At 38.5% G+C, this 27580-nt stretch overlaps 1 protein-coding gene across 2 annotated transcripts in view; it reads left to right on the top strand.

Moving 5' to 3' along the window:
* The window catches only part of cables1 (Cdk5 and Abl enzyme substrate 1), a 59962-nt gene extending 33691 nt beyond the window's left edge, over positions 1–26271 (top strand). Inside the window, exons 3-10 of one of the 2 annotated variants that reach the window (XM_003219673.3) lie at positions 2957–3049; positions 6060–6137; positions 9886–9988; positions 10634–10787; positions 11396–11499; positions 23232–23338; positions 24009–24216; positions 24693–26271. In XM_003219673.3, coding sequence (XP_003219721.2) covers positions 2957–3049; positions 6060–6137; positions 9886–9988; positions 10634–10787; positions 11396–11499; positions 23232–23338; positions 24009–24216; positions 24693–24833 — 988 coding nt within the window. In that variant the 3' untranslated portion in view covers positions 24834–26271. The remainder of the gene's footprint in view (positions 1–2956; positions 3050–6059; positions 6138–9885; positions 9989–10633; positions 10788–11395; positions 11500–23231; positions 23339–24008; positions 24217–24692) is intronic. The other variant, XM_008108637.3, reaches the window with a different exon arrangement.
* Positions 26272–27580: the final 1309 nt, after the last annotated feature.

Raw genomic sequence — 27580 nt, 5'->3', positions numbered from 1 at the left:
ATGTTTTCAATATATCGTGATATTTTGGTGCTAAATTCGTAAATACAGTAATTACAACATGATATTACTGCGTATTGAACTACGGTGCCCCTGGTGGTGGTGCAGTGTGTTAAAGCGCTGAGCTGCTGAACTTGCAGACCGAAAGGTCCCAGGTTCAAATCCCAGGAGCGGAATGAGCGCCTGCTGTTAGCCTCAGCTCCTGCCAACCTAGCAGTTAAAAAATATGCAAATGTGAGTAGATCAATAGGTAGCACTCCGACAGGAAGGTAACGGCGCTCCATGCAGTCATGCCGGCCACATGACTGTGGAGGTGTCTATGGACAACGCTGGCTCTTCGGCTTAGCAATAGAGATGAGCACCAACCCCCAGTTGGTCACAACTGGACTTAACGTCAGGGGAAAACCTTTACCTTTACCTATTGAACTACTTTTTCTGTCAAATTTGTTATATAACATGATGTTTTGGTGCTTAATTTGTAAAATCATAACCTAATTTGCTGTTTAATAGGCTTTTCCTTAATCCCTCCTTATTATCCAAGATATTCCCTTATCCAAGCTTCTGCCGGCCCATTTAGCTTGGATAAGTGAGACTCTATTGTACTAGTGATTTCTATGGGTGCATCTATATTGTAGAATTAATGCAATTTAGAATCACTTTAACTGCCATGGCTCAATGCTATGGAATTTTGGAATTTGTGGTTTTACAAGGCTTTTAGCCTTAGCTGCCAAAGAGTGCTGGTGCCTCATGAAACTACAAATCCCATAATCCTATCATAGCATTTCAACATGGCAGGTAAAATTGAGTCAAACTGCATTACTTACACAATGTAGATGTACTCAATGAGAAACACATTGTTTTTTAAAGGAACTGCTAGATTTAAAAAATATGAGAAAACAACATGGCTTTTTTTTTTTTTACTGTTCCTCAACTCATGTCCTGTTCATAGGGAGATGGTAAGGTTTGATAAGTAATGGGTCTCCTGCTGCAAAGTCATCACTGTTGCTGGATTACTTTGTCTGCCTATCAATGTTTACTATCAAAATCTACAAGTTTACAGCTTGTTAAACGGAAATTTATCTACCTTTCTCTGCTCCCTAAAGAAGGTGGGGAGCTGCGTGACATTATTTAACAGCAACTTCCTAAAAGATCATTCATGAGAATATTATGATTTGCCTTCTAAATTATTTAAACGAGGCTATAATTGCCAAAAGAAATAAATAATGTTTAATATTTCAGGTTGTTTACTTGGAGCTATCTTTCCAGCAGAGTTCTGTACACAGCGGGGTTGCCTTTAATTGGAACCTACTGTAGCTGCTGATAGGAATAGCAAAATGTTAAAAGGGAACATGATGTAAGGTAGTAAGGAAGATTTATCTAGGAGATTAAAATCTCTATGAAAGAAGTGCCAATCTTAGATAACTGTATACAATTTGTGGTCAGTTATCTGCCTTAATATATATGGGAGAGGACCAAATAACAGGAGACATGCAAAGTTATTTATCTTTTACCTGATACTTTCCCTAAGTCTGTACCCAATAGAGGACTACTGTTACATAACTAAGTAGGGAAGCTTTTAAGAAGAATGCACAATGGCACCAATGAACATTGCATTGAGCCCAATGCCTATTTAATATATTTAATGATGTGCTGTTATGCATCTTTGCAATTCACTTGACAGTATTTCTTAGCACCTTTCCTATGTAGCTAAATCTCCATAAATTTATGTTGAGTAAAATGTCATATAAGATTTTGATGACTCCTTTCATTTTGTAAAAATAAACTGCTCTGCTCAGAATCAAAATCTTTAGTTTATGTCTTTAAAACAAAAGCCTTTTAAGATCCCTATTTATTTGCTTAACAAGCATATAACATTTTCTACAACTACATGTCTTTGCTTTTGACTGATTTCCATAAATTAACTATATATTCTACATGATTCAAATGTTTGATATATGAAATAGCTCATATTTTAGATTAGGGTGGAGAATCTTTGGCCACATCCCCATCAACACCTTTCAACATGGCTGACGGTAATCCATTGTAATATAAAACATCTGGAGGTTAAATTGTTGTTTGCCTCTGTTTTAGATTAACTTGTTTGCATGTATCTTTGAGTGCTTCTACAGTGTAGAATTAATATAGTTCAACGCTGCTTTAAAAACCATGACTTAATGCTACGGAACCATCAGAGTTGTAGTTTGATGAGACACCAGCACTATTTAGTAGAGAAGGCTAAAAACCATGTAAAACTAACCTCCCATAGTCCCATAGCATTGATGCATGCTGGTTAAAGTGGTGTCAAACAGCATTAATTCACTCTTTATCTATCTTTCAGTCCAAAATAACTGCCTATTCCTCTCAATACCTCTTCCTAAAATCTTTTGCATACTATTATGTCTACTTCTTCACTTTCTGTACTTTCTGCCTGTTAATTCTTTGCTGACCAGTCCTCAGTCATCCTGTCCTTTTACTTTTCTGTGTGAAGGCTAAGGGATACATATACCGTACCATTTCATTGTCACACTTTCCACCTCTTTGCACAACTTTAAAGGGATGGGGTGGGGGGAGATGGAATGTTTTAGGGAAATTCTGATTCCATCTGCTGAATATTTTTATGAGCAAGGAACATGAGCTTTTCCCAAGGTGTTTTAAAATAAGGAAAACATGGAAATCGTTTCATCGCGAACACTTTTGACAGGGAAATTGAACAATGTCATATTTTTTCATAACCACTTTTTCTGATATGAGGTATAACAAAAACCAGGAAGTTCTGCTTTGGTTTTTTTTAAAGTCTCTTTATTTCTAGACATTATTGTTTTTTGTTCTTTCTGCAGAGCTCCTAAATGGAGAAGGTTGACTTAAATAATTGGTCTGGTTTTTCCTTCCTGCCTTTGTGTTGAGGTATTTCAGTCACCCACTAGAGAACTTAAATAGTTGAAATTCTGTTATTTTTCAGATGCCGGACTCTGTCAGGCTCACCCAGACCAAAGAACTTTAAGAAGGTTCATTTCATCAAGAACATGCGACAGAATGATACAAGGAGTGGCAGGTATTTACAGGCAAATACCTATTGGTCAAGAATAGAGAAAAAGTTCAAGGGAAAAATGTACCTTTGTGGGAGCCAGTGTATCATTTTTCAATATAAATAGGATTCTGTATACAAAGCAGCATATTTCCCTTATGCAAGAAACCCATGTAAGGCAAACACAACACATATGGAGAATCCTTTTTTTCTTCTGAAGCCTGAAAGCTGGTCTACATGGTTGAGACATGAAAATGATCTTGCCACAAGGTCCACAGTGTTGTAGCAAATTCTTCATCATCAAGCTGCAATGAGTACAAATCAATTACTATCTGAAACAACAAGCAGCCCTATTGATGGAGAATGGGATGAACCTGTTTGCCCTGTGTCATAATAGACATCTACATGGGCATGCAAACCTGATAGATGACGGTTGTTGCCAAGAGTAATGCTCTTCCTTATATTGAGGGGAATATGTTAACACCAATGTATTTCTCATATGAAAAATTGATTTTTATACATGTGACAATGCCTACTGCTTATTAAAGCTTAGAAACAACTGGCTGGAAATAGCTCATTACCTGTTACTAATTCCTTTTGACAATAACAAAGATATGGTTTTAACTCGAGAATTAAAATTACCATATATACTCATGAATAAGTCTAGAAATTTTAGTCAAAAAATTAACCCCAAAAACTTTGGTGGACAGTGTTTACCAAAGTAAGGAACCATCCCTTTTTCTGAATAGAGTGCTGTAAAACAAGAACTTAAATCTATTCATGAGAACGTAAAAGAAACATTGACTCAATTCTACTCTCTGGCACCACTTCTCTCTCTTTTGAATGCCTGGCTGATGGGTCTAGCACTCACAACAATAAATGATGCAGACATGAGGATGATCAATATGTTTTTTTTAATTGTGTCAGAAGTGACTTGAGAACATACTGCAAGTCGCTTTTGGTGAGAGAGAATTGGCTGTCTACAGAAACGTTAGATAGACAAGTAAACACAAGATAATACTCAAGGGGCCTCAGCTACAATAGATAATAGTGAGCCTTTATTTAAGTATCCAGTGTAAGTTGGGATGAATGGAAAATAACAGTATCTGTTCGAATCTACTTTGTGTGCTTTATAAATAGAAAGTGCAGCATATGATTGCATTGTTGTTGTTGTTGTTTTCCTGTCAGGAGTGACTTGAGAAACTGCAAGTCACTTCTGGTGTGAGAGAATTGGCCGTCTGAAAGGATGTTGCCCAGGGGACACCCAATTTTTTTTATGTTTTACCATTCTATGGGAGGCTTCTCTCATGTCCCTGTATAGGGAGCTAGAGCTGACAGACAGGAGTTCATCCCGCTCTCCAGATTCGAACCCCCAACTTTTTGGTCAGCTTTGTGTATTAGCCTGGTGGTAATAACTATAAGCTAATTAAAAACTGGATTTTTTCCCAGTTTAAATGAACCTTCTAATTTCCTCATAAAAAGATTTTTAAATTAAAAAGAAACAAATTCTCAGTATCTGCAGTCCGATGCTGTTATTTTCCCCTTCCTTCTCTTTCAGTAGGATGGAATGGTCTTTTAATGCTAGAAGTGTGTTGCTGATAATAATTTATAATTCTAACAGAAGGCTGGAGATTTCAGTCTAAATGTTTCAGTTCCTAATGCATTGCTGACTGCACAAAACCCCCCAGTAGATTAGTATCTAACACTAAAGACACTTTGCGTAGCATATTTCCTCCGTTCCACCTGCAGCTCCAGTTGGAAGCCTTGCACATCTCATTCTAGTATACTGGAGTATTAGACTGCATGTTCTGAAAAGACTAGTATGTCAGATGCTTTTGTAAACTTAATTACTGCTCCCAACTGTAGTAGTTATTTAGTGTAATTTTTGTGTGAAAAAACAATAGAGTGAAGCCATCTGTTTGATGTTAGATTCTGTTAATATATAAGTGATTGTATTGTCATCTGCTCAGCAGGCACCAATTATTGTTGCTTTATGAACTCTGGCCCAGAGGATCTATTTATTTCTCAACCATCTCTGGCACAGTGTGTTGCTAAAAAAAAGAGAGAGAAGAACATCATCTGTCTGGCTCATTAGTAATTTCCTCTGGGCTTCCTTGTCAAAAATATTTCAAAATAATGAAAGAGACCAAAAATGATTATTTCTTTTCTGGATCTCTATGGCAATAAGTAAAATAAAATATGGAATAAAATGACCATAATCATACAGGTTGTTATCTTTTCTCTTCTTCCGTCTTGTGCCAGCTTTATTAAATACATTAGGACACTGACATTCAGATAAAAAAACTGTGTTATAATTTCCATTCCATTCTGCATTGGTTAGTGTCTGACAAAGAACTGGATTACCAGCTTACTTTCTTCATTCGGTGTCTTTGGCCAAATGTAGAAGATTAATTCCATTTTATGCTGGATATTGTTGTTGTTTTTCTTGTTTTCAGTTTGCATATAAGAAAGGAGTAGTCTGTACAAGGTGGTTAGGGTTCCGCATTAGTACAAGACCAGAGCCCCTCATGTGCCATGCATCCTTCCCACTTTCCTTCCACTTCAAAGCTTTCAAAGCTCTCCTGCTTGGACAGCAGGTGTTTGGCAACCTTTGTACTGCACATATTTTTAGTATCTGGTGTGCATGTATGTGTATGCCTTCATTTTCACTTATGGCAACTCCATCAATTCCATGAGTTTTTCTTAGGCAAGAAATGCTCAGAAGTGGCTAGCCATTGCCTTCTTCTGAAGCACAGCCTATAGTACCTGATATTTCCCAGCACATACCCATCTTAATACTAACATGAATTTCCGAGTCACATGGTATCATAGCATCTTCGGGGTATTTAGGCTGTCTTAGACCCTGGGCTTACCATCAAATATGGAAAAGTGATGCATTTTAATATTCTAAAAAATAACCTGTAGTCTACAGCAAGAATATTAGGATAGTGGAGAAGAATTGGGTGGGATTTTGGCTAATCAAGATTATTATTTTGAATGTAATTCCCTATATCATGTCCTTTATTTTACTTTATAGAATAGTCCTTATTAGTGGAAGAAGATCTTTCTGCAGCATATTTTCAGTGCTTCCATATCGGGACTGTAGCCATGTTGGGTATGTGTATTTATTTATTTATTTATTTCTCACATTTATATCCCGCCCTTCTCACCCGAAGGGACTCAGGGCAGCTTACAACAGTGGCAACAATTACATGCCCATACAAACCAATATAAAACAGCACATAAAACAGTTAAAACTATTAAAATACATTATGAAATAAAAATATACATTTCAAACATAAAATCAGATCCGTTCTTCCTCATGCTTTGTCCATAGTTCAGTCCGTGCCATTTTCACCATTTATTGATTAAAAGCCTGGGCACACAACCATGTTTTTAGGGCTTTTCTGAAGCCCAACAGGGTTGGAATTTGGGAGGGTGTTCCACAGCCGGGGAGCCACCACCAAGAAGGCTCTGTCCCTCGTTCCCACCAGCCGCGCCTCCAAGGCAGGTGAGACCGAGAGCAGAGCCTCTCCAGATGATCTCAGGGAACTTGCTGGCTCATAGGAGGAGATACGTTCGGACAAGTAGATTGGACAAGTTTATTTCTTTCACACCATTGAATTTTTATGGGTAATTATTGCAAAGATCAAATTTGACATTATTTTTTAATTTTTTAATGTTAAAATTGTAATATACTCACAGTATACATTATGAACATATACACAACACATACAAATTTTACATTATTGAAACACTCTCCCACACCACACTTAGTCAAGATCCAGATAGGAAAGGAGGAGGGATCTAGCTGTCACAATGGACAATTCTACCAGGTGGCAGCTTGTGGATGAGAATAACTCGTGGATAACTATGACCAGTATCACATCTTGTTTGTGTGCAACCAACACTCTGAATCAGTTTCAGTTCAATAACATGGCAAGAAGGATTAGGATAGTTCCTTGTGCAAGTTGTGTGAAAAATATACTGCTGAGAGATGGGCTAGTATTGTGACATCATTGGTTCTAACACTGGATTTAGCACTACTGACTGACAACAGAAGTTTTTTACTGAGAGTTGGGCTAATATTGTGACAACATTGGTTCCAACACTGGATTCAACACTACTGATAGACAACAATAGTGTTTGCTTTTGTTTTGATAGGATGAAACACGTTTGAGCTCAGAGAAGTTGGGTGACATCTGGTCAGTGTTGGTATGACATAACTTTTACATGACCCTATAGAAGAGGGTCATGTAACAGCCTGTGGTTGTTGGAAATCGTAAATTAAATTAGAATTGGCTGGCAGATGCCATACAGATTTGAACTGATTGGTGGGTGGCATTTCTGAAGTTGGCATAATAAAAGGACAGTTTCTTATGACTCAAATGCATCTTTAGTCTAAATCTGCATATTAAATGGATCTCCATATCAGAATGCCGGTAGGGTCAGTTTGTGGTTAGGCCCGTAGTTTTCAAGGCTGAGGTCATGTAGAAGACAAATTTTAAATCATTTTCTGAAACTGACATTTGTTGTGTGAGGTGGGGGCAGGCAGAATACTACATCAATCTCAGGATTTTCCCAGATCAGTAGTGGCTCAAGAGGAGGAAATTTTTCTTTGGAGTAGAAAGAGTAAAATTATATTTCAGTATCTCACTTACCAGGTCTTCATTGTAATTATACTATTTCCTTTTTAAAAAAATTCTTCATGTTCGGTAGTTTGTGCATCCATATAATGGAGCTAGGGAGCATTTTCAGATTAATCCTCTTTTTCTATCTACTCTAAATAGGGTATCCCCATATTTTGTTCTGAAAAATACATATGCTGCATGCTTTATGGAATTTTCAAACTTCTGTCGTGTGTGCTATGGCATTTCGTTTTTGCTTTCAGGTTTTAAAAAATCTGGTTAATATTTAATTTTATTGTAAATTATTCATATACTAAAGTGTTCAGCTGTCACTTAAAGAATAGATGCCCAATAAACTCCTTAATAGATTTTTATAGATCTGCATCTGAACCCAATACATGTTCTGCTTATCGAAAAGCAAGGCTGCATATCCTTCTCTTTAAAGAAAATTCTCTTGATTGTGTGTTTTATTCTCTTGTCTTGCAGTAAAGGACCTCTTTATTGAGCTGTAGTTGTACATTAACATTTATTTGCAAAACATTAACCAAAACATTAACTAAGGAATTCTCCATTCCAGGAAAAATGAAATGCAGCAATTTCTGCAAGTAAAAAAGTAACATTTAATACACTTTAGTGAAGAGCAAGTACAGTAGAGTCTCACTTATCCAACATAAACGGGCCGGCAGAACATTGGATAAGCAGCGAAAATCTTGGATATTAAGGAAGGATTAAGAAAAAAGCCTATTAAACATAAAATTACATTATGATTTTACAAATTAAGCACCAAAACATCATGTTTTACAAGAAATTGACAGAAAAAGCAGTTCAAGACACAGCAATGTTATGTAGTAATTACTGTACTTATGAATTTAGCACCAAAACATGGAAAAATTGACTACAAAAACATTGACTACTAAAAGGCAAACTGCGTTGGATAATACAGAACCTTGGGTAAGCGGAGCTTGGATAAGCAAGACTCTGCTGTAAGTGTCATATTATTCATGATGTAGTAAATGCCTCTTCTAACATGTTTGTTTCCTAAAAAAACAATCAATGAGGCACCCCAGTTTGGATTTAAATTGCAGAGTTGTGTAGAAAGTTCTATTACTTTTTGACCAACATATTGATTTTAAATACTATAACTATACTATAACTATCAAACTGCTTTATTCCATGATTATAGCTAACAACAGCTCTAGGGAAAGAAATAGGAAAAGCCACCAGGAAAAAGAGAGTGTTTGCCTGTGTCTGTTTATATGATTAATCTGCTCTGAGTCCCTTCGGGGAGAAGGGATAAGGGTGAAACATAAATAAAGTGTTGTTGTTGTTTTTGTTGTTGTTATTATTATTATATCATCTCTCAAAACCACTTAGACAAGAATGTAAGGTTGATCCAGGTATAATTACTGCTGGACACCTTAAATCCACTTCATTTGTATCTGCTTAATTGTAAGCTGGCTTAACTTTTAATTATGGGGTAAAGACAGTCTATAACTTGAGTGGATGAGTCAGTCAGTCAATATGGAAGTATACAGTATTTCACAGTAACTAGCAGAAAGTGTTAAGTTTTGACTGCAGTGTTTGTTGCTTTCAGAACAGTTCTGTGAGTTAGTACACTAGGACCTCTTGTCTAGAAGTAGGCTAAGTATGGTACTTCAATCCATATAACCAAAACTTGCCCAAGATCACCCAGTGGGTTTCACAGCAGAACAGGGATTTGAACTGGTCTCCAGAGTCATAGGTTTGCTCTACCCTGTCATATAATGCAGTTTGGAACTGCGGTACTGTTCCATTATCCAGGCAGAGGCCACTAGGGGGCGCTAGAGAGAGAAGGATGGTCCATTTTATGGCAGAAGGGTTGAAGAAGTAAAACCATTTCTGCCTGTTTTCCTGGTAGTTCCTGTTGTGGAAACAACCCTTGTTTATGAAATGGGAAGTGGGGAAGGGAAATAACCAGCAAAAATTGGGGAAATTGTTTTCCTCCTTCAACTCCCCCCCCCCCCCCCCCAATGCACTATCCTTCTCTCTCTAGTGCCCCCTCGTGGCCTCTGTCCAGATAACGGAACACTGCTTAAATTATAATGCAGTGTATATCCAGCCATAGTCCAACTTTCAAACTGCTACTGTTTGGAAAAAAAGCTGTATAACTAACCTTATATTCTTCTTTATATTGAAGGGATGGGGATTTGACATAACAAATACAAATCTTACTAATTGCTGCTCTCTCCTCCTCAGAGATGTGAAAACGGAATGTGGAAGACAGTGTCATGCTGCCGCAGGGGTTTGCTTGAAAGATATAGTTGGCCTTGAAGGTGTGGAACTAGGAGCCAATGGGAAGGTAAGAGTACTTATCAGAAAGGATAAAATATTAAGCTTCCTAAGCTAATTTCGCATTATATTATCCTAATGAAAATGAAAAAACTGTAAATATCTTCTCCAGATATTTTTTGAAAACAATTTCCTTTCATTACTGTTGATATGACTTCAGAATGTTCAACTCATAAAGAACATATTTAGGCCCAAATCCAATAAATCTCCCCACTCCCCAACCCTGTCCTGAATGAAAGAACAATGTGGAATAGAAAGCAAATCCCCACCTCTACAAGAAAAGGGGAGAAATGAGAAAAAAGAGAGGGTGCCCCCATCTTATCACCATTCACACTGCCAGGCCCCCCCTTCCAGGTGGTAAGGCAATTTACCCCACACAAATCCATGACTCCCACTATTTTACAGATCAGTCTCTTTCCAGTCTCTCGCCATCCTCACATCTCATATGAGATGCGAGGCTGGAAAGAGACTGATGATCTGAGAGGTGAAGAGGCAAGAGCAGGAGCTCTGCCTCAAAAGCAAAAGTGAGTAACTGGTAACAAAGAAAGTTTTCATTTTGTAAGGAGTTTGGATTTCTGGATAAGGGAGGTTAAACTTGCACTTAACCTGTACTAACCTTGTATCTCCCTTTCGCTCTTTCTTTCTTTCTGTCTAGACTGTTTCGTATACCCAGTTTCTTTTTCCAACCAACGCCTTGGGAGCACGGAGAAACACCATAGACTCCACTTCATCCATTCAGTTTCGCAATGCAAGCCATCGTAGCCTATCGTTGGGAAGGGCTAACAGTACCCAAGGGAGCATTGATACAGGTAATATTTTGGAATATCTGAACTCTTGGACCAGTTGACCATTTGCAGACAGAATGGCCATGTTTTCTAAAGACAACAAATGCTGTTTTATGTTCCATTCTCCCAGGTCTAGCTAACACATAAAGCATTGGTATTAATGTAGTTGCTGATGCTCAGCAATAACAGATTGAATATCCCTTACTCAAAATTTGTGGGACCAGAAGAGCTTTGTATTTCAGATTTTTTTTTTCATTTTATTTTGGATTACCTGTATTTGCATATTCATTTAGATTGCATCTACAATGGAAGATCTTCTTATAGCAACACCAGAGGCACTCCAAGTGGCCAGCTACTGGTCAAAGGACATTTAGTATAATGCCAATTTTTAAGCTTTGTTTATGTTTTCAAATACATTACAACTTGTACCCTCGATTCGCTTCTAACACGATAAATAAATAACATCTACAGTAGTGTCTCATCACACTCTTACAATTTAAGAGCATGCTTCAGATGCAGAAAGTACATGTAAGAATCATGTTACATATAATTTGACTGTAAGCTTTTGTTCTATTGTTTTTATGACTCTTGTGTTACCTTATGCAATTACTTGCTTTCATTGATCTCTGCAGGCAGTGACTTGGGCGAATATATTGAATACAACCCTAATCTTTTAGATGATCCTCAGTGGCCATGTGGAAAACATAAGCGGGTATTGATATTCCCTTCATATATGGTGAGTCATGTTTAATAATAACAAAAGGTTTGGTGCTTTTCATGGAGGTTAAAGTGGTGTCAAACTGCATTAATTTTACAGTATAGATGCACTCTAAGCGACCTGGAAATCTTTTTTCATAAGTGAAAATCGAGTTGATGGTCATTAACTACAACATTTGAAGTGTGGTAAAGTCTCCTTTGGAGGTTTTTAAACAGAAATTGGATGGCCATCTGTTGAGAGTCCTTTGACTATGCATGGAAGGGGTTGGATTGGACAGCCTTTGTGGTCTCTTTTGAATCTGTAATTTTGTGATTATATGAAAATAAAAACAAAAATAAAATAGTCTATTTAAAAAAAAATCAAAAGAGCCATGTGGGTCATGGGAAGTGAATCCTTCCCTGCTTAACCTCACACTGTTATGTCACCCAATCATTTTTTATCTAGCCCAATTAAGAATCTTATTGGGAGAATAAAGTACAGGAAAATACAGTAGAAAAGGTTTAGGTGCTCCATACATCATGCAAACATTATCAATTAAACAATAAGACATGTGAAATAAATAATTAAATGCATTGTCAGATTATTATTATTATTATTTTGCATCAGTGCCTAACACACATGTGTCACTTCCTATCTGACAGCCTGTCACTATGGTTAAGATACTTTCTCACCGGGGCTTCTGTTCACACAGTTTACTAATGACTATTTGTGGTCATATCAATAATAAAACTTCCAAGGAGTTCAGTGATGCTTCTTCTACTACCATTGTTACTTCAAGCAACATCTCCTTAATTTTCTTTTCTCAAGGATACTTACCAAAATTCTATTTTCGCCATATTCAGTTCCAGAAAATTCTTGAAAATAGATCAAAAATAGTAACATATTTTATCATCAATAATGAAGCCTTACAAGGTCGTTTCTTCTTAGTATGGAGAAGAAAATCTTCCAAAACTGAGAGACCACCAAACAGTGATTATGTGCAGAGGGAATGCAAGCTTGATTGAGAGCCTTAGGTTTTCCACCCATGATATACACAGCTCTCCCAAGGGCTCCTCCAAATTGACCAGAAAAGCCTTGAATTAGAGTTGATTCTCACTTATCCAACATAAACGGGCTGGCAGAATGTTGGATAAGCGAATATGTTGGATAATAAGGAGGCATTAAGGAAAAGCCTATTAAACATCAAATTAGGTTATGATTTTACAAATGAAGCACCAAAACATCATGTTAGACAACAAATTTGGCAGAAAAAGTAGTTCAATACGCAGTAATGCTATGTAGTAATTACTGTATTTATGAATTTAGCACCAAAATCTCAAGATATATTGAACACATTGACTACAAAAATGTGTTGGATAATCCAGAACATTGAATAAGCGAGTGTTGGATAAGTGAGACTCTACTGTACCAGAATTTCCCCCCGATAGTCTGTACTGTACAGTGTCTCAGTACTTTTCTTGAGTAATTCCAGTATTAGCAGAAATGTGAAAAAAAACCTGCTAAGGATGTAGGATTTTTTTTCTCTATCATAGGGTTTCCAGTATAAGCTTTATTAATGGCACATGTCTGTATTCATTGCGGTAACACCCCATATACACTGCCATTAAATCTAGTTTCTGAATCCAGGCTATGCGTTTCAATGTGCATTTTCAGCAAACATCATTTAGCCAGCCCCCTTTTATCCCGGATTCTTTCATATTTTAGGGCCTTTGAAGAAGGGCCCAGAATAATGACCTGTAAGTGGTTTCAGTGCACCACCCGTCTTGATAATAACATTGTGGCTCTTCTATCTAGGATGGCATAAGGGTATAAAATGAATAATACTGATTTATTGGAACAGTTTAAAAACAGAGGATGGTGATCATTTTATTAGCAGATGGCACTTCTCTGCTTTTTATGTGGAGCCACTAAATGTTTCTTTATTCCTATGGTTCAGCACAGTATAAATTATTCAGGTTGCCTTTTATAGTGATCTCCTTCTGGTGGCGATAAAAGGAATCCCCAGGACTGTACTCCAAATACTGTCACATACCTTAGGCACATAAACTATTTATTATTTTTGTGAAACAGACAGACACAATGAGTAGACAGCTGGTTAGAGGAACACAGGAACAGGAAACTCCAATGTTGGTTCATTACAGGCAGTCCCCATATTAGGGAAGAGTTAACACTCCTGTGGTGTTTGTTTTGCTGTCTGTGCCCCCGTTCAGAAGATTTCACCTCATTTTCTGTCCCTGTGATAATTGGTTTTTGAAAAATTTGGGTCGTAGTAGAAATAAGGATTGGTGAAAAAGCTGCAGTGGAGACTCCTTCTCCATGACTCCATGATAACTCTTCCAGGAGTGAATTTCCCTTCTTAGGGGTAGATTTCTCTCACTTCCTATTGTCCCACCCCTGTTGTTAACTATGCGTCATTTATAAGTTGCATGTTTGTATCTCGGGGACTACCTGTATATTACTTGAAAATTATACTTAGCATTTTGCAATTCGCAAGCAGTGACTAGTACCTACCCTTGATGAATATTGAGTTGCAAACTGAAGATGCGCTATATTGCCTGAGTAGTATGCAGGCTTCACAGAACAGAACTATGCATACCGTGTTTCCCCGAAAATAAGACAGTGTCTTATATTATTTTTTGCTCCCAAAGATGTGCTAGGTCTTATTTTCAGGGGATGTCTTATTTTTCCATGAAGAATTCACATTTATTGTTGAACAAAAAAATGAACATTTATTATATACTGTACAGTAGTCGTCATCATAAACCAACATAACCAGACAAACTGTGAATCCTATCAAGAATTTCTTGTTATTACCATTATTTCCCTGTACAACTGGTATGCACATTTACCAATCCTGCATGCTCTGGTGTTCTGTTCGGCAGGCATGCTTCCAAACAAAAACTTTGCTAGGTCTTACTTTCGGGGGAGGCCTTATATTTAGCATTTCAGCAAAACAACTACTAGGTCTTATTTTTTGGGGATGTCTTATTTTCGGGGAAACAGGGTAGATACCAATACATTGTTATAATAAAACTAATATTAATAATAATAAAACTTTATTTATATCCCATATCTATCTCCCCAAGGGAATTCATTCCCATATCCAGTTTTGAAAAGCAATTGCAAGACCTTAAAAAAGTTTCTTTATCAGGATCACAACTCCCAAAATTCCCCAGGTGAATAGCTATGGTATGTTGAGAGGGGATTTTTGTGAGCTGTATTCTAAAAAAGTAGCTCTGGTTTATGTCTATAGAATACTGAATGAGCTGGATATAGAGGAAATCAGTTTGTTCAATGTCACATTGAAATTAGTTGGACTTAGGTTAATTATTAGCAACAAACTAGCTTGCTGTGTATTTAAACCCACAGTATTTTGAAAAATGAAGGGATATAGCAGTGTTAGCAAAGCCATCTGCTCTATTAGGAAAGGACATACCTCAATTTACTGTTCATGCAGAAGATCCTAGATTCAACCGTCAACTCCTCCAGGTTAGATTGAGAATGTTCCCTGCTTGGTGTAAAGAATTATAGCCAGTGTATGTAGACTTGGCAACTCTGGCTCTCCGGATACATATTTTTGACCTACAACTCGCATCTTCCCTACCTGTCTTAACTGATAGTGAAGGTTTACAGAACATGTAATCCGAAAACATAATTGTTCAGTTAGTCCACCCCTTGTGTAGAACACTAAGCTGCATTGACTAATAATGTGATCCACCGTAAATCAGCTATAGTATGTTCCATTATTCTCATCTGGATTTTGGCATACATAGTTTGTTTCCCATCGCTTCTGCAGTACGTGGGCATCTGTGGAAAATGGTCTGATTTAGCAGAAAGCAATTTCCTGTGTTAACACTATTATGTGTTGTCTCAGCTGAATTTGCAGTCCCTGCAAGAGTGTTGTTGTGAGCCTACAAGTAGTTTCTGACTTTTGGTGATCCTAAGGTAAACCTATTGCAGGGTTTTTTGGAGCTGATAATGTTTCATGCAACCCCCCAGAAGTTTAGTGGTTTAAATTGCATGTTTGATCTTTTTCCTGCTTGGAAATGATTGTAAAAAATCGGTGTAGAGATGAATTGCTTCTGTTGGGTTTTGTTCCAACTTGTTTTCATTACTGTTGGTTGCTGGAAAACTTCAAAAATCATTTAGGGTGGTGTAGATAGTGAAATAGGTCTCCAGGGTAACTGATCTTGCTTGTAGGCCATGTCAGATGTTTGAACTGGCATACTTGGGACTGCAGACCTCCTCAGACTTTGTTGTCCATTCCACCAAAGGAGATGGCAGGTCATGACTTTGCTTGCTGTGTCTGGTTGAACAATTGACTGCTAGCCAAGATAAATAGCTCCCAGTTCCAGTGGACTCATGCCAGCTCTCCTCAAAGTTTATGCGCTAACAACACATTTCATGTTCTCAAAAATAAACAGTCTACCATGTTAATCTATTCAGCTGATTTTAGGGACTTAATAATATGCAGGAAACTGGGTCAATATCTTCCATACTCTCAGCTGGCATAACAGTAAAAAGTATGCTTCAGAAAAATAGACACATACAACTTGCTCTTCTTGTGCCTAATACATAGGCAGAAATGGAATACATGATCTTTTCTATCAAGTGCCAAATTCTAGCTGAACAATTGTTAAGAAATAACAAGTGATATATTAGGGGAGGAAGGATGTTCTGGTGGAAAGGGCGAACAACCTAGCTGTCTTCTGAATGTGCTGTAGGGCTGGGATCCAACATTGCAACAGCATATATCTGATAATAGCAAGACCTTCTTTTTTCCTTCCCTTTACAACTTCCCAGGCTTCCTGAAAATCTGCTATGGAGTGTTCGCCAGTTCTCCAGGGCAGATTTTGGTAGAAGAATTTGATATCAGATTCCCCTTAGCAATTTCACTGGCAATTCTTTCAGTGGAAAAACATCCTTGTATTTTGCTTTCAGTATTTATAAGGGTGTTGAGTGTCAGAGGAAGGAAGAAAGAATATGCATCACGGATCAACTTTTAAAAAGCAATCCTACTCCACTTGTCTATTTATAGTTAAGAGATTTTATTGCTGTGCCCAAAACAATTACTATAATGAGCTGTTTTAAAGCTTTTTGGGTATTTTCCTGTAAATGCATTTTAAAAAGTGTTGAATAATACAGATATATTTTCTGTTCTTAAACAGACAAAGGGCTGAAGAGGACACTCGGTGTTTTCTTTAAAAAGTGTAACATTAGTTGTGCCTTTAGGGGAAGAAAACAGCGAGAACTCTGTATTTGGACTTTGAGAGTACATAGAATGAATAAGCAGAACTTAGAATAAACATTTATTGTCCCCAAAGTATTATTTCACTCAGTGTTCCTGTTATCCAAAAGCCTAATGTGTACTTTTCAAGCAATCTTTTTAATAAAAGAGATTACTGAATGGTTTCACTGTTCTACTCCTGGAGATGCAAAAGAAAAATGGTGCACAGAATATATTAAAATTATGGTTTAGAAGTTTTAGAAGCCTGCATATAGCAAAGGTTACAAAGGGCACATGGAGGTCTTGAACAAACCTGCTGAGGGTAAAGCATATTTTGCATATTTATTATATAGGTGGAATCCTTATCCACAGTACTTGGTACCAGAAGTGTGCCATATTTTGGATTGGGGTGGAGTGGAGTTGCAATATACATATATATATGAATGAGAGAGAGAGAGAGACTGGCGATGAGACCCAAGCAAGAACACAAAATTCAGTTATGTTACATAGCCTGAAGATAGATTTTTGCACAGTACTTGGTCATTTATGAATTCACACACTGGGTATTCCACACCTGTGCAGAGCCTCTTCAGAACCTTCTAGAATCATTAGGCAGAAAATGTTTAGCGGTAACCCTGTCCATTCTCCTGAGTGCATAAGAGGCCTGGTTGCCATTAACACACTTAAGTTCCTCTTGTCTGTGCTGCAGCCGAGTTCAGGAGCCTGTGCTCTAGTGTTTGCGAGCCTATAATTTTGCTTTTGTCTTATGAGTTCTCTTTAGATCAGTAATCTTTTAAGTGGTTGACTTCATTTTTTAGCACAGTGTTTATTGCGGATCCTGCTAACTTTGTTCAGGTCTTTATGAGTACTTGGGCATTGTGGTGTACTAGAGATGGTCTCCACTACCAGATTTAAAAGATGCGAACAAAGCAATGGGAAGCACCTGGACACAGACAGACATTCGAAATGCTTGATGTGTCTTGATGAGGGACGTTTAGTCCAATCTTGCATTCACTGCCAGAACCATTATGCCTGGGCAAGGAAAAACCGTGATGCCAAGCTATGATCTTCTTTATACCAAAATGCTCTGTCTCCCCAATCTTCAGCCTCAATTTCCGTTTCGGCTTTGAAACTGGGATCAGTACCAAAGATGTCGAGTTTGCGTCAACCAGTACCCGCATTGACTTCGTTAATGAAAGCAGCCCAAAAGCATGCGGCTAATGAGGCAGTTGCCTCTCATTCCAAGAAAACTATGTCTAAGGATAGCATTCCTTCTCCAGAGAAGCCAACTCCATAATTGTAGATGAGATGCCTTCCCATTCCGCCCAGAAGTTTCATTTAGCCCCAGTGGATCGAGAGGGCAAGAAGATTGATGCTGTTGGGAAAAAGGTGTGTTTCTGAGCAGCTTTGTTCACTCAAATTTCTACCTATGGGGCTTGCATGGCCCACTATTAAAGTCACCTGTGGGATTTGATCACACTTTTTTCTTTGACAGGCTCAACTATGAGGTCCATATGGCTCTTCCCACCTTTAGGCAGGAGGCACTCTTCCTGGCTCACTACCAGGTTCAGCTGTGAAAGCACATAGTGGACACTGCTGGAAAGACCTTGTCCCTCACAATAGCCATTTGCCAACATGCATGGATATGTCCTTCAAGTCTTTCCTCTGCGGCCAGGGAGGTGATAGACGATCTGCCATTTGACAAGGCCAGGTTCTTCAAAAAGGCAAGAGACTTGAAGCTGAAGAACAATCAGGAGATGAGGACTTCAACCAAAAAATGGGTTTATCACTCAATCTTATCCATCTTTTCATGAATGTGGGCAGCATTAGCAGTCTTTTTGGAGCTATTCCACCCCTCCATCTCAGATCAAAGGGATGCTAACCCGTCTGTCAGTACTCCTCCACACAATGCAAACCAAATGGAGCCCCAACAGAAGTACCAGCTGAGATTGAAATTCACCAAATTGCAGCATCGAAGGAACTGACTCTCAACACCTGAGTGATGGTCCCAAGAACGATTTAGGGGATTATCCCTATTTGCTGCCAACTTTGACTCCTCACATGACCCCTTTCTTCAGAGACTGCCTCCACAATTACCTTCCTGCTTGGTCAACCATCACTGAAAAACACTGAGTCCTCAATATCATCAATCCAGGCTATATTGTTGAGTTTTTTTTTGCCACAAAGAAGAAGCGCTGTATCAATCATCGACATACATCATTTTGGAGTATTTCAGATTTTGGAATTCCAGGTCAGGGATGCATTGCTTAACCTGTGCTAAGAGAGTTTGTTTTCATTTTAAAAGAAGAATCTATACTTGACATAACACCAATTTACAGTCTATGTTAGAAAATGATAACATTTCTCCAAGAAGACATTATGGGTTCTCACAGCTAACAGATCATCTAATAAACATACAAACTCAGCAATGTTATCACAATTATGGTCTAATTGCTCCTATTGCATTCCTGAAGTCTGTCGTTTTGAGACAAAATTGGAAGTGATACAGCATGAAATCTTTCCCGGCTTTCTAGAGGAATATTGCATTCTGGTTTCCTGTGATTTATTTATTTATTTATTTATTTACTATACATTTACCCTGCCCTTCTCAGCCCAGAAGGGACTCAGGGTGGCTTACAACATGGCAATAATTCAGTGCTGTTTAAAACAATTACAAAGAATTACAGAAGGTCATTTAAAATACACATTAGTTTACAATAAAACACAGTTAAAAACCATTAGCATCACATAACCCAAGGGCTAGGTCCGGGCCATTACATTGATCAAATTCCGAGTTCTTCATGTCTATTGCTGCACCTGGTTTTCAAAAGCTTGGTCAAAGAGCCATGTCTTCACTTTCTTGCGGAAGATCGAGAGGGAGGGGGCTGATCTGATCTCCCTGGGAAAGGAGTTCCATAGCCGCAGGGCCAGCACCAGGAAGGTCCTGTCTCGTCCCCGCCAGTCGCGCCTGCAAAGCAGGCGGGACCAAGAGCAGGGCCTCCCCAGACAATTTTAAACTCCAAGATGGTTGATAGGAGGAGATACGTTCAGATAGGTAAACTGGGCCCGAACCGTTTAGGGCTTTGTAGGCTAAAGCTAGCACTTTGAATTGTGCTCGGTAGCAAACTGACAGCCAGTGGAGCTAACGCAACAGGAGGGTTGTGTGTTCCCTGAACGCAGCTCCAGTGAGCAATCTGGCTGTGGCCCGTTGGAACAATTGCAGCTTCCGAACAGTCTTCAAAGGCAACCCCACATAGAGCGCATTGCAGTAATCTATTTGGGATGTAACCAGAGCGTGGACTACCATGGCCAAGTCAGACTTCCCAAGGTATGGGTGCAGCTGGCGCACAGGTTTTAATTGTGCAAAAGCTCCCCTGGCCACCGCTGAGACCTGGGACTCCAGGCTCAGCGATGAATCCAGGAAAACCCCCAAACTGCGAACCTGCGTCTTCGGGGGAGTGTGACCCCATCCAACACAGGCTGTAGCCCTATGCCCTGTTCAGCCTTGCGACTAACCAGGAGTACCTCTGTCTTGTCTGGATTCAATTTCAATTTGTTCGCCCTCATCCAGACCGTCACAGCAGCCAAGCACCGGTTCAGGACCTGAACAACCTTCTTAGTAGCAGGTGGAAAAGGAGTGATAGAGTTGGACATCATCTGCGTGCAGGTGACACAGTACCCCAAAACTCCGGATGATCTCTCCCAGTGGCTTCATGTAGCTGTTAAACAACATGGGAGACAATATAGAACCCTGCAGGACTCCACAGAGCAAAGGCTGTGGGGCTGAGCAATTGTCCCCCAAAGCACCTTCTGAGAACAACCCTCAAGGAAGGACTGGAGCCACTGCAAACCACTACCTCCAAGGCCCATTCCTGTGAGGCATTCCAAAAGGATACTGTGATCGACGGTATCAAAGGCCGCTGAGAGGTCCAGCAGGGACACACTCCCCCTGTCCAATTCCCGGCGTAGATCATCCACTAAGGCGACCAAGGCTGTTTCAGTGCCATGTCCCGGCCTAAAACCAGACTGCGCCGGATCCAGAAAACCAGTGTCTACCAAGAATGCCTGGAGTTGTGAGGCCACCACACGTTCCACGACCTTGCCCAGAAAGGGGAGGTTGGAAACAGGCCGATAGTTCACCAATTGAGTGGGGTCCAGTGATGGTTTCTTCAACAGCTGTTTTATAACGGCTTGTTTTAAGCCGGCTGGAAAACTGCCTTCCCAAAGGGAGGCATTAACCACCACCTTCACCCACTTTGCCAAACCCCCTCTGGCTTTTATAAGCCAGGATGGGCAGGGGTCTAGGATACATGTGGTTGCTCTCACCTCTCCAAGCACCTTGTCCACATCCTCAAGCTGAACCAATAGAAAAGAATCCATTAAAACCGGACAAGCAGGTGTTCGTGTTACATCCTCAGAAACTGTCGTTAATATGGTGTCAAAGCCAAGATGGATCAAAGTGACTTTGTCCGCAAAGAACCGAGCAAATGCTTCACAGCGGGCTGCCGAATTGTCAGAGATCCTGTCTTGCAAGGTGGGATTTGACAAACCTCTGACAACTCGATCAGCTCCACCGGACGGTTCTTTGTGGACGCAATATTGGCGGCAAAGAAAGAATTCTTTGCAGCATCTATTGCCACGGCATATGTTCTAAGATAGGAACATAGCCATGTTCGGTTTGACTCGTTCAGCCTTTTGTAACTTGCCAGCTGCCAGAGGTGTCGGGCTGCAATCTTTTTCTGCAATATTTCTGCAAAATTCTTGCCTCTCATTCAGTCACAAGTAATAAAAACAAAATTAGAAAAGATTCAGGCCCACCTTAGTTTACCTAGTTGTAGTAAATCAGATGTTTATTCAAGAAAATGGGTGAGTGAAGTGGAAGGTACTGCAGGCATAGTTCTGTGAAAGAAAATTAAAGTATTAATATCAGTTGTTAAGTATACCCTACAAAAATTAATGTTCTTTCAGGTTTAGTCATTTTTTCACAAATATAAACAAAATGCATGCTCTCCTCCTCCTGTTACCGCAAATATTGCAGTAAAATAATTTCGCATTAGTCTTTGAATATGTTTCAGTGTAACATAGTCTTTGAATATGTTTCAATGTAACATTTAAACTAAATCTAGATCAGATAACATTTATAGCAGTGTTTCCCAACTGGTTTTGCTGTTGTGAATGCCTCCCTTTTTAATTATTTGTGAAATGGACTGCAGTAAAAGAACACATATATTAATGCCTCATTTTTGGTGCACCCTATTCTTAGATAATGCTATATATGTTCTGACTAAACTCTCCTCTTAAATACACTGCAGAGATAGTTAACTACTTCAAAATTCCTAATGCATTCTTTTGTTGATGAAATAAGAAAAAGGGCAGCAAAAATACCAATTTCTTCAGTTGTAAGATGTTATCAATTGTAATTTGCACCCTAATTTCAGTACCACCACCAACAACAACAAAAATACATAAAATGACAACCTTGGAGCAAGTTTTGAATTGTGCAGATAATTTGGATAATTGAAATGGTTTCAACAATTCCATCCTCTCCTCTGTTCTGATCACACTGCTACTTGAGGCTAATGTTAACCATACCATTAATTCTCCTGTCCATTTTCACTGAGATACTCCTTACTGCTACTACCACTAAGTTCCTCTGCTATCCACAAAAGATAAATCAGTCAGTCTGTACAGAAGAGAATAAATAGATATAAAGAGATTAGGTATTATGAATGACCTCACTCAGAAACAAATGGGAGAACATATTGGTCTACCGTGATTTCTCACTCACTACAGTTATTAAGTTAGCACAGCATCGTTGAAAAGAAAACATAGTCAGCAATAAACTTCTTGTAAAAAAAGATAATAAAAGTGACCTATACATGAACCCTTTGCTGTCCCTTTCATTTTATGGTCTTTTAGCACTGCTAATTACAAATAAAATCAGATAAATAAAAACTGGATTGTGTGTGTGTTTGCGCGCGCATGATCATGCCAGATGGGAATAACATCATGCATCTGACAAGGAGAGCTCTGACCCACAAAACTTTAATATAGTGCATTATATATTTTAACAACATCTTTATTGAATTCACTTAGTATATCATTCAACTATACATGTTTCAGTGAAACTATAAGTAGGTAATATTGAAAATATTTATCTAATTGTCATTGCCATCATATTTCAGGATGCTAGAATTACTATAAAGCTAAGATGCTACTTTAATATATATCTTTCTAGAGCATGTTAATGTGGTTCCAGAGCATGTTAATGTTGCAAAACCATTATGTCAATAGGACAATATACAGCATTTATATTTTAAAAACATAAAATGTTCTGTTGCTTTTTATTGCAGGGAACTTACACTCTAGAGCTCTGAATGAAGTGTCATATAATCCAATTCCTGATAGCAGTCACCTAAGTTGGATTTTAGGTCATTTTCATAGCACAACTGCTGCTTATATTCTAATTCAACATGAAAAAGATATTAAAAACGAATCTTAATTTTGTTTTACTCTATTACAGACAACAGTCATTGATTATGTGAAGCCATCAGACCTTAAGAAAGATATGAATGAGACTTTCAAGGAGAAGTTCCCTCACATCAAGCTGACACTTAGTAAAATAAGAAGGTAAAATGCCATGGAATTGCATTTGTTATTCATTACTTACTCATGATTTTGACACTATTGTCATGATTGTAACTTGACACCTTCCCTTCCCAAACTACTTTTTTACCAGGGGTCAGTGCATTGGGAAGGAGGGGAATTCTGCTGATGGTCAAAACATAGTTGAATGATTTCACCATCAGGGTTTTGGGGGGGTCAAGCTAGGAGAAGTTACTTAGGCCCCTTCTAAGGCCCCTTCTACACTGCCATTTAATCCAGATTATCAAAGCAGGAAAGCCTACACTTTTCCCATTCCTGCCCTAGAAGTCAGGAATTGTAAGATAATGAGTGAATGAGAAAAAGAGAGGAAGACCCATTGTTACGCTAGAATGTTTTCTTGCTGAGATGTCCTCTTGGCACTCTACTCCAACTCTATCCTTTTTTCTAGCACAGTGGAAGGTGGTGATAGGAGGTATGCAAAGTGAATTGTGCATTTTCAACATGAACTTTAAACATGGACATTTCAGTGTTCAGAACTAGAAGGGGCAGATTACACTCGGAATAACATAATACAGCATGGCGGTTTCAGCTCATTAAGCATGTGCATTGTCTGGTTTTGAACATTCGCGGCATTAAAGGCATTAGCATTAAAGCTCCCAGTTTTCTTTTACACAGTATTTTTGTTTCCTTTCAGCCTGAAGCGAGAGATGCGCAAACTAGCCCAAGAAGAGTGTGGTTTTGAGGAACCCACTGTGGCCATGGCCTTTGTCTATTTTGAGAAGCTTGCTCTCAAGGGAAAACTCAACAAGCAGAACAGGAAGCTGTGTGCAGGGGCCTGTGTGCTACTAGCTGCCAAAATTGGCAGTGATCTCAAAAAGCACGAGGTGAAACATCTCATAGATGTAAGTATCCCTAGACTATCATATTTTGGAAATAAAAGGTGGAGAAAGACAGTTGGGGCAATGGCTCTGTTGAAAAAATGGGCTAAACTTGTCATAGTTTTATTATACTACATGAAAAATCTGTAACTGTCCAGATGTTTGGACTCTACTTTCTATCAGTATCAGGCTATGGTAAAGCATAGTAATAACAGTAATTCTACAACATCTGGAACATTAAATTATCCCTGCCTCTGTATTGTGTCATGTAATAGATTAAAAAAGAACAATTGAAAAGGACCAGATAGATGTACTTTAACTTGTAAATAAAATTGGGAAAATGTTATTTTATGTACACAACCAATATCCAAATCAGTTTTGACACAACTGCCATTGAAATGTAGTAAGATGTATTTTTAATATACATGTGTATGTATGCATATGTATATGTATATATCTATGTATATTAAAATATGTATTTTTTTCTTCATATGTTACAGAAACTGGAAGAGAAGTTTCGGCTGAATAGACGAGAACTGATTGCTTATGAATTTCCAGCGTTAGTGGCCTTGGAATTTGCTCTCCATCTACCTGAACATGAAATCATGCCACATTATAGACGCTTGGTCCAAAATTCCTAGCATTGGCTACCCTTCCAAGAAGGGGGAGGGGTTTAAAAACTTGATTGAGCTCAGAAGAGCAAAATTACTACTGGAAATGCAAAAATGGGACGCAGATGCCCCAAGACCCATTGTACTCTTTTTCAGTGCAGCTTTTTGACAAGATAACGGGAATAAAGCAGTAAATTCCTTTTTAAGACTTTCAGGCTACAGGAACTGTTTAACTAAACGCATGAGTGGCATGCAAATGAGTGGTGGATGGATTAGATTCCTACCACATGGACCAAATAATAATTTCTTTGAGTTATGCTTATCTCTCCTGAAAAGAATGAGGATCTACAGTAGCCTTCATTTCATGCTTCTTTTTAACCGTTCCATTACATTGCTTGGAATTTTGTCAGCTTTTCAATAAGCGGGTGGTTTCCAGCTTATAGAAGAATCCTTCAAGTGGTGCCAGGTTGTGGTGTATTTCTTCACTGTGTCAACGATGTGCCAATCTATTTTTGTATCTGATACTGGAAGTGCACTTTTCCCGATAGGTGGGTGGATTGTTCATTTGTGAGACAGTGAATGTGCCAGCCTTGCATCATTGCTACAATACTGTGTTTACTAAAGAATGGGGGGGGGGGGATTTGGGACCATCTGGAGAAAACAAAACTACTGAAAGGGAGAGATGTGGTTTCTATTCTTCAGGTGCCAGACTTCAGGTGGCATTTTGATTCTTTGATTTCATCCACTGTCTGTACAACTTTTTTGTTTTTCTTAAGATTACACTACTTCATATGTACACACACACACACACAAAATGACTCCACCTGCAACTCGTCTTACACTTTCACTTTTGTACTTGATTCCATTCATATGCTGAGTATGTGAGAGAGGTGTCCTTTTGTGGTCGTCTCAGTTTCAGCCACACACTAGCAACCTCTGCAGTTTTCCCTCTGTAGAGATAGTTAGATTTGCACTCTGTAGTGTTCGCAATTGGTGCTCTATGTTAGAGTGCATTCGGAGGCACGTTGATGGTGCTGAATGTTTAAACAGTGTTTTCTAAAACCAATGTGTCAAACCAAGGAGCGGAATTGTCAGTCTGGGGCCTTGATACCAGGAACACACACCAGTGTGGGTAATTCTCGTTGCTGTCACATTACTGTTGTTTTTAAACAAAATAAGCTGTACAACACCAACTTTGAAAAACGAGGGCACTAAAATTGCTACATTTTTTTCAAACCTCTGAGATGTTTTACTATTCCGGAATCTTGTAGTACCTTAACTATGTTTGTAAATTACCAAATCCAGACGGGAAAAACGCAGACTCCAAACAGGACCCTCTCTGTGTATTCTGTTTTCTAAATACTTGTATGTATAATTATTATGTATGATTAGATAATTGCAGCTGGATGTGCTTGGTAATATGCTAAAAGACATGCATCAAAGAATTAAACAATTATTTTTATATATAGTTAATGTACATGTCCCACTTTTTTCAGTACTGATTCACTTGACACAGTCTATGACTGGCACAACAGTTTCAATAAAATCAAGTAGTTTACTGTTTTAAAGTGTAATACAAATTAATTGACCACCAGTAATGTCAACCAGTGGCATCCACTATTCTCTTTTTCCATCTGTACTAGTCAATAGTGACATATTTGCCATAATAGAAGGTGGAAGTGGGAGTAGGAGAAAGAAAATACAGAGAGAGAGATCACATGCTTAAAAATGAGTAGCTGTTTTACCCTTAAAGTACATGTTGCCTTCTTCTTTTCTTGAAACTAAGCATTTTATATATTTTGGCTATTTACTGTAGCATGTGTCAGTACATCAGATATGTTTTTCATTTGTATAGTGCACTAAAAATGTAATGAGTATTTAGTAAACGCAAGAATAGAAGTGTGAATGCATGCATATAGGATCATTCAGCCATAAACATACATATTCTGTTCAGCATCCAGACTAACAAGTATCCTTCAGCGTTTAGTTCCTAAACACAGTCATGATTATTATTAAATCTGGTGGGTCTGAAGGCCAACTTTATGGTGGAATCTGATTTAAGCTATATACAGGCATAGGCAAACTTTGCCCCCCCCCAGTTGTTTTGGACTTCAACTCCCAAAATTCCTAACAGCCTAAACGCTGTTGGGAATTGTGGGAGTTGAAGTCCAAAATACCTGGAGGGCTGAAGTTTGCCCATTCCTGTGTTGTCTGGAAAGGGAGAGGGGACAACGGGATGGAGATGACCATTTCTTTGTTTATATGTTATAGATATGCTTTCAGCTTCATTCAGTATCTGTCTAGGTTAGGTGCAAGGATGATGTGATCTCCAGATGTCATTCTGTTTCACCACCAGCCATTGTCAGTTATAGGTACAGGATTGTGAAAGCTATATTCTAACAACATCTTAGGGGTCCTGGTTTAGTTATTGATATTAAATTCGAATTAATGTTGGGAAGGTCTATTTAAATTCACAATTCCTCCATTCTTTAAACTCTGACCAGACTAATCTATTAAGCTGTCTAAACAGAAAGTCAATGTTAGTATCTCTTCCATGGGTAGTGTACATTTCTGTTAGAACCATTTCAGTATATAGGAGCAATTACATGTTGGATCTTGATGTAGCAATTTGTCTCTGTTGTGTTTTACAATCTAGCTTTAATGAATGACTGCTTGATGGTTGGGAAATTCCTGCTTCGATTTGTAGAAATACTGTTTTTTCTAAGTACAAAGCATATTTTAAAAATCAAAATATTGAAACATCTTTTTTGAAGTAT

Source organism: Anolis carolinensis, chromosome 4, assembly GCF_035594765.1.
Source record: "Anolis carolinensis isolate JA03-04 chromosome 4, rAnoCar3.1.pri, whole genome shotgun sequence".
Classification (NCBI taxonomy): Eukaryota; Metazoa; Chordata; class Lepidosauria; order Squamata; family Dactyloidae; genus Anolis; species Anolis carolinensis.
This window is presented reverse-complemented; position numbering and strand designations above follow the sequence as displayed.